The 12743-nt window shown below is 51.1% G+C and overlaps 1 protein-coding gene across 1 annotated transcript in view; it reads right to left on the bottom strand.

Annotated features, from left to right (window-relative positions):
- FBLN7 (fibulin 7) overlaps positions 1-12743 on the bottom strand; it is a 35514-nt gene that overhangs the window by 9957 nt on the left and 12814 nt on the right. Inside the window, exons 2-3 of the mRNA XM_074354420.1 lie at positions 10075-10234; positions 5668-5838 (exon numbers count right to left, since the gene is read on the bottom strand). Of these exons, the coding sequence (XP_074210521.1) occupies positions 5668-5838; positions 10075-10234 (331 nt within the window). The remainder of the gene's footprint in view (positions 1-5667; positions 5839-10074; positions 10235-12743) is intronic.

Raw genomic sequence — 12743 nt, 5'->3', positions numbered from 1 at the left:
AGAAAAGGATGCTTTTATGCCAACAAGGTCATGCTTCCAGTTTTCTTCCCCAAGACACTATGGTCAAGTCAGTGAACTGACAAACCTTTTCTTCTTTGGTGGAAACAGCCTGTGTTCTGTGCATTAAAACTACGCAAGGAATTCATAACAAGCGGATGTGGCTGGAGGGTTTTAAAAAATTATTTTTTTTCCAATTAGAAAATTTATAAATGTTCATTGTGGAAAAACAGAAGAGTACAAAAAAAGTGTCAATAAACAAAGAAACATTATCTGTAAGCTACCACACAGAGAAAAACTTACTAAATTTTTAAATATGTTTAATATATCTCTCTCCAGATAGATTTTCCATAGGACTGTTCTGCATATAAGCAAGGAACATTTCTCTTTTCCAACATGAAGGAAACGCCAAGGGTCAGGATGGACTCCTCTCTGGTTGTACAGAAAAGAATGAGCACAGGAGGGCTTCTGGGTGGAAATTTGGAAGAGTTAATTTTCTAAAAAAAATACAAATGAACTTATTTACAAACCAGAAATAGACTCACAGACATAGAAAACAAAATTATAGTTACCAAAGGGGAAGGGACAGGGGAGGAATAAATGAGGAGTATGGGATTAACAGATACACACTATTATATATAAAGTAGATAAACAATAAGGTCCTACTGTACAGCACAGGGAACTATATTCAATATCTTATAATAACCTATAATGGAAAAGAATCTGAAAACGAATATATGTAAAAGAATTTTTTAAAATCATAGATAAAAGATAAAAAGAGAATATATATGTATAGCTGAAGCACTTTGTTATGTTTCACTTGAAACTAACACACTATTGTAAATCAACTAAAGTTAAATAAAAACAACAATAACCAAAAACAAACCCACATCTGTTGCTGTGTCTTCACTGTCTCTGTACAGGACTCCAAGCACCCCGTCACCCAAGCCAGAGTCTGGGAGCCCTGACTTGTCTTCCCACTCACGTCCTGTGTGGGATGAGTTCCATCAGCTCGTTCTCTAAGTTTACTTTCAACCTCCCCTGCCGCTTCTCTCGCCTGGACCTGCCAATGGCTACCTTAGCAGTTTCCTGGCTTCTGTTCTAGTCGCCTTAGATGCATCTCTACCCAGCACAACACGCACATCCAGCCACCACATCCCTCTTCTTAAACCTGTTTATTGTGCTTGGAACACAAACCCCGCCGCCTGCACAGCCTCAGGGCTACAAGAGCTGACCCCTGTGTCTCTCTCTCCCCCTGGCCTCGCTCACTCTCAGCTCACACGCTGTTCCAGCAACAAGGTTCTATATTTTGTTTTCCTTTCCCCAAACATGCTTTCCCTACCTCAGGGCCTTTGCACATGTTACTCCCTCTTCCTGGAATGGCATCCTCCCTAAGCCGCCCACTAGTCATTATTGTCATGTGGCTAGATCCTGTTCAACCCTTCCGTCTCTGCCTCTGAGAGGCCCTCAGCTGCCCCATCACCCCATGGTATTTATTCCCAGCCCTTGTTAGAGCCCATCAAGGCACCGACCACAAATGTTGATTTGTTTACCTTTGTATCCGGTGACCTGTCTTGCCTCCACCTTGGAGGGTGAGCCCGGCAAGGTCGGGCAGTGTCTGTTGGATTTGGAATCGAATCCCTAACACAATGCTTTGTGCATTGCTGGTGCCCAGTGAAAATTAGTTGAATGAATGAATGAATGAAGGTTTTTTTAAAAAGGGGAGGGTGGGGAAGACTGGCAAAAACGATTCTTTTTCCCCAGCATGGCAGTAAGGGACCAGGGGTTTATTTCTCTCACGTTGTTTTTTGGTTACCCATGTTGTCAAAGGGACAAGGCCTGTGGCTGTGGTTCCCCCATTTCTGGAAGCTTCAGATCTTAAAAGCATGCCCTTCTGAGTAAGAAGAGAAAAGGGAACTCATCCAGGAACCCAAATGGCCGCTTTCCATTGTGGAGTTCCGGAGCCCACGTCTGCCCACCGCGTTTTTAATGGTGTGATGATGTGTCATTTCCTTTCAGGCCAAGTTGGGTTCATCACCTTCTTTCTAAGCAGCTGACTGGATGTGGGAGGAGAGGCAGTTATTAAAGCCCTGCTGAATTGTTCACTGACGCTGACAGTCTGGGTCTTGAAAGAAATTCCCTGAAGGTCAGAAGATGATTTTCCCCCTGTGGTCACACACGCGGTGACCAGACTGCTGATAAGGCAATGAAGTGGACACGCAGCAGAACGTAGTCCCAATGGTCCCTATTTCTCCCTCTTGACAGGCTTGGGTGGTACCCCTCGGAGGCTCTTGCTGGAGACAGCGTGCATTAATCAAGTAAATTCCTGCTGAGAACAGAAGTGTCAGCGCGGGCACCGCCCACTCACCTGGGGGGAGGTCATGTCCAGTGGCTGGCTGGGCATCTTGGTCGTGACACAGGCATTTTGATTCTATCACCACCAAAGGGTGAACCCCACACCCGGTTTATACTTAAATCGTAAGATGAAAAATACCCATCTAAGCTCTCAGGGCGGACTGGCCACCACCTCGCTCCCTGAGGCAGTTCTTCTTGGGTGTCTAGACACTAAATGTGGTCCTTGTAGAAGTTCAGGGTGGGCTGCACCAAGCCATCCTCTGTCCTGCAGGTCAGGGAAGGACAAACGGCCAGGAAGGAGGCAGAGGGAGAGGGGGAGACCAAGAACACACAGCAAATCTGGAAAGAGCTGGAAAGTTCGAGGTGGTGAATGAACATCACGTTGGACCATGGGAAAGGCCAGGAGACTTGCTGGCCACACGTGGCAGTGGTCCTGCAGGGACATCTCGGGAAAAGGGCCTGCTCGGTGAGACTAGGTGCCCTGATCGTTGTAAGGGCTGGCTTGGCCTTCCCAAAACATCAGTGCGGGTGGAGGTGAGCATGTCCAGCATGTCTTACCTGGCCTGGGCGGCGCACACCCAGTCAGGACATGCCCTACTGCTGGCTGGCGGCTGGCAGCCCTTCTGATTGGTTAGGGCCCGAATGCATCTGCTCTTCAAAATGTCCAATATCCTTTCTGCTTCCGACAGTGGTAAGAACCAGTGAAGTGATATTTCTCAAAATTTAGTTAACGTTAGAATCATATTAAAAAGGCAGATTTTTCCCAGGTCCCTTCCTTGAAGACCTCACCCAACCTGGGAGGCCTGTTGAGGCCTTAGAGCCTGTGTGTTATAAGCTTTCTGGGTGACTCTGGAGCCACAAAGGTTTGGGAACCACAGCACACAAGCTATGATAGAGGAGGCTCTGTTTTCCATTAAGGAGTTCCTGCTGCAAGGAGGTGAGGGACTAACACATAACTAATGGGTGCAAGTTCAAGAGAGCAGCTGGCAGACGTACCCAGGATTGTCTGGGAAGGTGTCCTAGTCAAGCTGCTAGATGGCGCTGGGCTGCAGAAGATGCTTCAGATCCCCACTTTACCAAACAATGTGTCTCTTCGCTCAAGTCATTTCTTATAACTACATTCCTGAGCCTCTGGTGTATCTTACCTTCCTGTCTAAACACACAGTCTCTCAGCTCTCTTTTTCTGCAAACTCATCTTTTCTTTTTTCTTTTTTTGGTTAATCCCAAACTAATTTACTCCTCCCCCTGCTTTCCCCTTTAGTAACCATAAGTTTGTTCTCTATGTCTGTGAGTCTGTTTCTGTTTTGTAAATAAGTTCATTTGTAACTTTTTTTTTAGATTCCACATTTAAACGGTATCATATAATATTTGTCTTTCTCTGTCTGGCTTACTCCACCTAGTATGATCATCTTTTAGGTCAATGCATGTTACAGCAAATTGCATTATTTCATTCTTTTTTATGGCTGAGTAATATTCCATTGTAAACATATACTACAACTTCTTTATCTAGTCATCTGTTGATGGGCACCTAGGTTGCTTCCGTGTCTTGGCTACTGTAGAAAGTGCTGCTCTGAACATTGGGGTGCATGAATCTTTTCAAATTAGGGTTTTTGTCTTTTCTGGATATATGCCCAGGAGTGGGATCACTGGATCAGATGGTAACTCTATTTTAAGTTTTAGTTTTCATCTTTTCACTTACACTGTATGATGCTCACTGTAAATGTATATCCCCACCGAGGGCTGAATATTTGGATAATACTTGAGCCAGCAAGGAAAAACTGCACATGGGTAAGATGTACTCTGCCCCTGGCACTGCTGGGGGAGTGTGGGCTGGTACAGCCCTTGTGAAGAGCAGCATGGTGGGGCCTGGTCCAAAGGAAGGGAGTGTGCAACCAACTGCCCTCCAACTCCAACCCCAGACAGATGACCCACAGACAAATAGAGGGGATCAGAAGACACTGTCAGCACTGTCTGTGGTGGTGGGGAGTAGGCTGCCACCTGGGTGTCCCTGACAGGGGCACGGACAGGTGAGATGCAGGTGCACCTCATGGAAAATGGTGTGGTCATCAGACGCATCCACATGCTCCGAGAGAGAGAAACCAACTGGGGTCTGTAACTCAATCTGTAAGTTAAAATACCTACATCCAAAGCAAGGACAATGAAACGTCGTTGTGTTCCCACCTCTGCTGCTGTAGTTTAACACACACATGTGCTTAACCTGGATGGAGAGCTTTCAGGGACAAGGGTAAATCCGGATACTGGCGTTTCCCCCATGTGTTTGCGTGTTACTTGGCTTGATTTCCTGGCTGGTTCCCGGATAGGTCTGAGAGCTGGTACCTGTCATCCTTTGAACCACTGTCCTTCCCAACAGGTAGGAAACGGAAGTCTAGGTCCATGAATGTGGTTCCAGTTGCTCTGTGCTTCTCATGTCAAGCCACACTGTCTTTAGAAATGGCATATTTTCTGATCTTCCTTAATGTTTTCAAGTTATTTCTTCATTCAAAGTCCTCTCCATGCTGCTCTTCACAACTGACCAGTTTATAGACTGTTTGCATTTTCCCCTTCTACGCTTGGGCTAAAATCATGGACCATCTGCCCCAGCAGCCGTCTTAGGAATCCTGTTTTGAAAATGACTGGTATCCGTGATGTTCTGACCACAGACGTTTGAAATGCTGACAAATTATGCGTGCCAAGTCTGATTTTCCTCTTTATCAAGAAAGTACTGTTTTCAAGCTTAGCACAGAGAGGAGGAGCCTTTTCATGTCTCCGTCTCATCCCAATGGTTTCTCCTGGAGCCTGTCTACACCAAGTCCCAGGGCAGTCACAAAGGACACTTGAGAAATTTCCTCAACCCTGCAGGTCACCAACAGCCTCACAAACAAACCGCAGCCCCAGAACAAAGCAGCCCAGACAAGGAAAGTTTCCCCGCAACACCTCCTCTGGTCCCTCCCCTAACTCGCAGGAGGCTTCTTGCCCCCACATTGGTAAGAACAGAGTGAGAGGTGGAGGAACGCAAACTCTGGGGTCAGATTGTCTGGAGTGAATCAGCTCAGCCTGCCCCCTGGCTGTGTGGCCTTAGGCAAGTTCCTTCACCTCTCTGTGCCTCAATCTCCCCAGGTGCCAAATATGACTAAACTGTTGGGAGAGTTTAAAGATGGTTTATGCAGATGGAGCCCAGCCCAGGCCTGGCTTGGAGGTCATCAGACACACTGCCCCACCATTCTGCAGATGGAGGGATGGTGGCGAAATTGGGCAGAAGATGTCCCAGAGAATGACCCTTCCCATCCAGCAAGCCCCTGGGAAGACGGACCGTACCTCTACAGCGGGGCTGCTCCCCGGTCCAGGTGCCGTTGGGAAGACACACCACGCTGCTGGGCCCAACCAGCCGGAAGCCGGGGTTGCAGGTAAAATGGACTTCGTGATCCACTAAGTACTTGCTCCCAAACTTTTTGCCGTCCGGAGGGGCGCTCAGAGCAGGACAGGAGGCTGTAAGGAGAAAAGGGAAGCCCACGGCCATTTAGACATCACTCTGGATTACCAGGTGTCTCTCCTTTAGCGCCCGGGCTATGCACTGGGCTGGACATTTGAAACGCTATGTGTCATAGAATCCTCAAAGCACTCTTGGGCACAGGTCACGTATGCCCGCTTGGTGAAAGACGAGGAGATAGCGGCTCAGAGACACTGAGTGTCATGTGCAGGGCCCGGCAGCCTGGGAGGGTCGGAGCTGGGACCCCGCAGGGCCCACCCACTCGCTCTGCCCTCTCAGAGCCCCAGCCGCCCGGGGTTTCCTTGGTTCTCCTGAGCCGCCCGACCTCCAGGCCGTGGCTTTTGCCCTTCTCTGTGCGTGGAACGTTCTTTCCCCAGAAATTCCTGTCTTTGGCTGCTTCTCTCTGTTCAGGTCTTGACTCGAATGGCCAGCACCTCCCAGCGTGCTATCTGACTACCGTGCTTAGCTAAACCGCCCCCGTGAGCTCACTTTGCTTCCTTCTAGCATCTGTAACCGTGGGAGTTATCTCACTGACGTGTTTGGAGGCAGTCTTCTCCCTCAGAATGCAGTTCTGGAGGGCGAGGACCACGCCCGGCCTCCAGTCACTCCTGCATCCCGGCACCAGCCCAGTGCCTGGGACCTGGTGAGTGCACACTTAATAATTCTTGACCAAATGAACAAATGAAAAATGGTTTCTTGAGTTCTTACTATGTGCCTGACACTATATTAGGAATTGGAGGTAATTAGTGAACAAAACAGACAAAACCTGGCTCTCAGGAAGCCCCCTTTCTAGCAAGGGAGTCCCTGGATAGGCAAAGTCCACAAGCAAATGGCAGAGTGTGACAAGAAGTGACAAGTGTCACGTAGAAAAGAAAGTAGGGCATAGTGCTGGGGATGCTAGAGAAGGGGCACGATGTGGATATGGAGGTCAGGGGAGGCCTCGTTGGGACAGAGCTGAAGAAGGTGAAGGTACCGCTGTGCAGGAATCCAGGGATGGCAGAGGGACTGAGCAGGTGCAAAGGCCCTGAGGTGGGAGTGTGCCTGGCAGGTCTGAGGAGTGTCCAGGAGACCACTGTGGCTGCAGTGGAGTGGATGAGCTGGACAATAGTTGGGGATGACATCAGAGAGGCAACTGGGGGCTGGAGAGAGCAATGTCACAGGGCATCTCAAAGAAAAGCCAGGGCAACTTGCTCGCTGACCTGCAGGCTCACAGCATCACTCTGGCTGTGGCTTGAGTGCAGTGTCCGATGTGAGAGGGGACAGACAGGGGAGCAGGCCAGGGGCAGGATGAAGGCGGCTCAGCCCAGGGTTGGAATGTGGAGCTGGGAGAGATGGCTGGAACCCTGGCTGTGCTGCGGGGGCAGAACCAACTGGACTTGCTGAAGGATCTGTGGGCTGGAGAGAGGAGAGAACCTCCCCGTTCCTCCTGTCCCTGGCGCTGAGTGCCACGTGTGGTCCAGGCTTGCCTAAAGGGGGTGAGCCTGAGTGGGGACAGGTTGGGTTTGGATTTAGCTGAGCTGGGACTTCAGAGTCACTTCTACCAGGTTTTAAAGTAAGTTCTGAGTGTCTTTGTAAAAACACTCTCAGGGTTTTAGACAGATGAAAATGAAGCTGTTGCTTCAACTGAGCAGGTTGTAGTGCGTGACAGACTCGCCCAGCATCCACCATGTGGGGAGCCTCTGCCTACACGTTGCTCCGGGGGCAGCGGGCAGGCGCCAGCCCACCCCTGAGGACTCTCAGGGCCCTTTGGCTCCTGGGGAGCATCTGACCATGGCTGTCACCCTCCTTTAGTAAACCTCCAAATTGGCACCAAGTGGTGATGCCCGTGCAAGCGGGAAGCCAGTGTGAGCCCACATCCCAGTGCTTGGGCGCTCCCAACTAACCGCCTCAGTTCCTGCAGGTACATGACTTTATAGTTCTTTAAAAAAATCTATTGCAGGGGGAGGGTATAGCTCAATGGTAGAGTGCATGCCTAGCATGCACAGGGTCCTGGGTTCAATTCCCAGTATCTCCATTAAAAATAAATAAATAAATAAACCTAAATCCTACCCCCCCCCCCATTTAAAAAACATTAAAATATCTACAGCTGCACTGTGTGGAAAAGGATGTAAAATGCTCTGAGGGAAAGGAGTAGGGTCTCTTTGGAGAAGAGAAATCTTTAAAATCCTCAAAAAAGAAAACTGACCTGCTGGAGCAACTCGCAGGTAAGTGGTACCTGAATGGACGGAGCTGTACCTGGCACACAGCCCGACAGCTGTCAGTGGACTTCATGAATGGATACAGATTAATTAGAAATCAATCTGCAGGCACTTCCCCAAATGGGAGCTAAAGGCCCCTATGGGGTGGAAGGACGTGCCCCTTGGCCGGTCCGTTTCATCCCAATCACATCCTAGGTGCGTCTATGGGGCTACTGGGAAGCTGCCCGCACCTTCCCGAAGGAGGATACAGTCTAAGAATGAGCTCAGCAGTGACGCCATCCTGGCGATTTGGGAACCTGAGCGGAATGAGGCTGCCGGGATGAGCTCTATAGCTGGTGGCTTGTGTGGCTCTCAGGAAAGAAAGGCTGGGGAGGGAGATACTTAGAGTGCAAGCCAGAAAGAGGAAGGCCCAGGATTCTCTAGGACTAGAAACTGTTCTTCCTGACTCCCAGAAAATGCCCTTAAAAAAAAAAAAAGGAAAAGATAATTTTCCTAGTACCTGTAGTTTCATCTGGGGCAAGCTCCTGGCTTCCCCACCACCCCGACCCCGGGCACAGGTGTGGCACCGTCCTCCCCTTTTGTGGGGTCCTGACAGCTCCCTGCCCCCATGCCCAACACACCGGAGAGACAGAAAGCATGGTGGCAGTTCTTCAAATGCAGAATTGGCCACTTTCAACAATCTTGCGTGGTTCAGGGTAGAAAAACCCTGAAGCTGGTGATGAGAGGCTTAGTAATTCAACAACAGCTACCTTTCTGTCTATACTCCCGGACAGAGACCTCTAATGTGCATGGGGCGGTTGTAGAAATTATCTCCTGCAGGTTCTCCTTTGAAACCCCCAGGAGCATGATCCCATGAAAATAGAAAAGATCGGTGCAGGTGACCCTCCAGCAGAAAACAAAACTCACCGGAGCTGGGACCCACCACCGCTAACTCACATCTCTCGGACTCAGTTTCCCCATCTGCAGCAGAAAGGAAGGATGCCCTGCCTGTCTCTCAGAGCCTGGCTGTGACGAGCCCCACCAAAAGCCGGGGCCTCACGGTGCCTTGGGAAGTGTGCCGAGTTTGGCGGGCAAGTTCTGCACCCGTGGAGCCAAGGAAAACAGGAGCCGACTCTGGATTTGCCACCACGGTCTCGGAAAAGGTAGGAAATCCAACTCAGGAAACTTCATCTCACACCACAAAGAAGGCCCTTGATAAATGTCTTAAGTAAGTAAATGACAGCAGATATTCCATAGGCTCCTGATTTAGAACATATGACCCTCCCAACCCGACCCCCGTCACCCTGAGGGGAGGCCAGGGGAAGTCCAGTCGCCCATGTCCAGGCCTTGATGGTGTGGGAGCCGTTACTGAGACAGCAGGACAACACCCAGTGTCTGTCAGAGTCCTACTCTCAGGGGAAGGGGTCTGGGGGGCCCACTGTAACTTCACCAGACAAAACGGGACTTGCCCTCAGCAGCCCCTCCCTCCCACCCCACTGGCACTCATAGGGGACGCATGGGGGAGGACCAGTTTCCATGCTGGGAAAATGGAAGCCAGTGTTGGTTGGTGAGCTGTACCAGGCGGGCCACGCTGGCGCGGGACATGGCTGGCGGGGAGGGCGTGTGTAGATGGGAACGTTCTGTGCTTTCCATTCAGTTTAGCTGCGAACTTAAAACTGCTCTAAAAAATAGTCTACCCAATTAAAAACAAAAATGGAGTCAACCAGGGTCTACCTGGGTGGGGACAGGGAAGGGAGAAGCAGCTCGTACCCTGAACATGGTGCCTTTCGACAATTCTCCGGAGATGCTACTTAGGTGTGAGAGTGGCCGAGCCTGGAATGGACAGGTCTCCCAGGAAGCAGGCGACACTCAGATGAGGGGCAGAGAGCTGGCCAGTGCCTTCTCAGCACACACACCTGGGCCCCCTACCATCCAGCCCCAGACAGAAGGCGGGGCAGGGGAGGGCCCGGGAATCCATCCACCGTGAGCCTCAGCCAGGCGGGGGAGATGGGGACTGGGAGCAGCCCTGGGGCCCGGGGTGGTGACTTGGGGACCCACCTGAGGGCGCATCGGGGCCCGCTCTGCTCACGGAGCTCTGCAGCGCGGCCAGCCGGCTCTTCATGTGACGGACGCCCTCAGCGAAGCGCGTCTCCTGGCCCTTCAGCAGCTGCTGCAGCTGGCGGATGGCCGTGAGGAGCTGCTGTTTGCTGAGACAGTTCTGGGAAGAGAAGAAAATCACCACCACCACCCGCGTGGGGGCTGGGTCAGTCCCACCCTTCACTCCAGGCTTCCAGACGTCACCAGGACCCCAGGGCGAAACGCCCTGAGACACGCTGAGCACAACGTACAAGTGGCCCCACCAGGCATCCCTCCATCTGTCGGGCTAGGTCACCAATGGGGGGCCCCAAGTGCACAGAATGGAGCCCAGTGCGCCCCTCAACAGAAACAAAGCGCCCACCTGCAGAGCAAAGGGCAGGAGGGATGACCCCGAATGACTGTGTGGCTGAACGCAATGTGCTTTATGTCAGGTGTCTTCCTCCAGAGACGCCGCTAACTCTTCACTCTCAGCTAATGCTCTGAAATCTGGGCCTCGGGGAACCTTTTCTTTCTTTCTCCCTTGGACATTTTTAACAGCAGATGGATGATAAAACATATAAAACAGCCAAAACAGGAAGGCCCAATGGTTCTGATGCTTTAAAAAATGTAACAGGGCAAATAAGAAAAAAAAAATTCTATAATAGAGTTAAAGAAGCATTCCATAAAAGTCAATGTTGAGTTCTGATGATATTTTGAAAAGCTTAAAAAAACAGAAAAAGGAGATGTGCTTATCATGATAAAGACTATTTAACCTAAAGCAACACCCATCATCACGCTTAGTGATAAAAATCTCAAGATTTCTAATGTCAAGGGCTTTCAGGAGCCAGGACATGGTCAGGAGGAAAGCAGGAGTGAAGACAGGGCAGTGATGGGACCTTGGCCTTGGCTCACGTGGGCGCTGGCATTACCCCACCCGCCTCTAACCTGACTCGTTATTACCTGCACAGAACAAAGGGGAACACGGAAGACAAGGATGGTTCTCTCTCGGGACAGGCTGATGGATCATGTTTTACTTTATTTTTTTATACTTGGATTTTTTTCTACAATGATTATTAGTTTTATAATTTAAAAAAAAATGTCCAAAAGGCAGGAGGCAGCTAGGGGGCACGTGGCCTCTGTAGCCTGGGTGGCTTCCAGCCTGGCCAGCGGAGCGCTGCCTCGGCGGTGGAAACAGAGCCGCGGCCGCCCTCCCAGGGAGCCTGCCAGGCCGCTGCACCTTGGAGATTTCACCAAACAGATGACTCACTGGCCTGGTTCAATGGATGCTTTTGACCAAGCTGAATCCCCAGTTGCCCCTGGAACTCGTTAATCCATGGGGGCTCCTTGGCTTCCACCCTAACCAGCGCCTGACTGGGCCTGGCCCCAGATGCAGTTGCTGGGAAGGGAAGGTTTGTTTGTTCTTTCCTCCTCCCCCATCATGGTCCTTCCCACGCAGGTTCTGGGCACCTGGGCAGTGACCTCCTGCAGCCCCTACCTGCCCAGCACCGCCCGGCCCTCCCACCCAGGCCTGATTTCCCACACCCACCTCCCCTCCCTTAAGGAAAAAAAAAGGGCTGCTTTCAGAGATGGCTTCATGCCTACGTGGGATTTACATTTGTGACTTTCCTCACAGTTTCTTGGCTACTTCCAAGAGGACCACTGGCTGGAAGCAACCTTGGGAAGGAGGCCTGGGATGGTCTCCATTTCACAAAACAAGATACAGAGGCTGAAAGTCAAGTGACTTGTCCCACATCATGTGGCTTATGAGCAGTAGAGCCAGGCTGGGGACCTGCCGACTCCCGCCCCAGCATCCCTGCAAAGCGGTCCGTGCCCCAGTGGCTGTCTTATGCCCTGTCTCCTTCTGCACATACTCCTGTGTGGCGAATGGTCTTATTGGCTGATTTGCATTAGGGATTGATAACTCTAACCCAAGCAAAACATCCCAGAGGCGTGGATTTCTGACTCCTGTGCAGATTTCAGGTTGGGGCGCATGGGCAATGGAGACAGGAAGTGGGGAGGGGGCGGACAAAACACCCCCACACTGAGCCAGGTGGCAGCTGCGTCCCATCTCTACAGGGCAGCCAGGGGGTGACAGCTGGGAGAGGGCAGTCCCAGGGGACACGGAGGGGCTAAGTTGTGAAGTGGGGGACCAGAGATCAGTGCCAGGACCTTTGCCAGGAACCTGGGGGTAGTGATGTGTGGCTCCAGTAAGTGCAGAAAGAAGGGCAACAGGAGTGGACGGAAAGGGGTCTGGGTTCCCCTTGGCGTCTTGAATGCCACTGCTCCCGGGTCCAGGCACACTGTCCTCTGCTTGTCGCCAGACTGCCCACGAGCCCTTCCTGCCGCCCACACCGCAGACAGCAGGCAGATGAGCTCTCCCGAAGCGCTCATCACAGGCGTACTCATCTCGCCAGTCACAATGAAAAAACCTTCAAGACCAAGCACGCTAAGGCCACATCCAGGAGGAGACAGAGGGGAGGGTCGTGGGCAGACTTGCTGAGGGATGGTTGGAATGCCCTCGCCATCCCTGCTTCCAACCTCGCCAGGATGATGCTAACAGAACAAAATGTTAGAAGATCCTCATAAGCCTAGAACTAAACCCATGCATACGTGGTCAACTAATTTATGACAGAGGAGCCAAGAATATACAA

The sequence above is a fragment of the Camelus bactrianus genome, chromosome 28 (genome assembly GCF_048773025.1).
Source record: "Camelus bactrianus isolate YW-2024 breed Bactrian camel chromosome 28, ASM4877302v1, whole genome shotgun sequence".
Taxonomy (NCBI): Eukaryota; Metazoa; Chordata; class Mammalia; order Artiodactyla; family Camelidae; genus Camelus; species Camelus bactrianus.
Note: the sequence above shows the minus strand (reverse complement) of the source record. Positions and strands in the feature narration are given on the sequence as shown.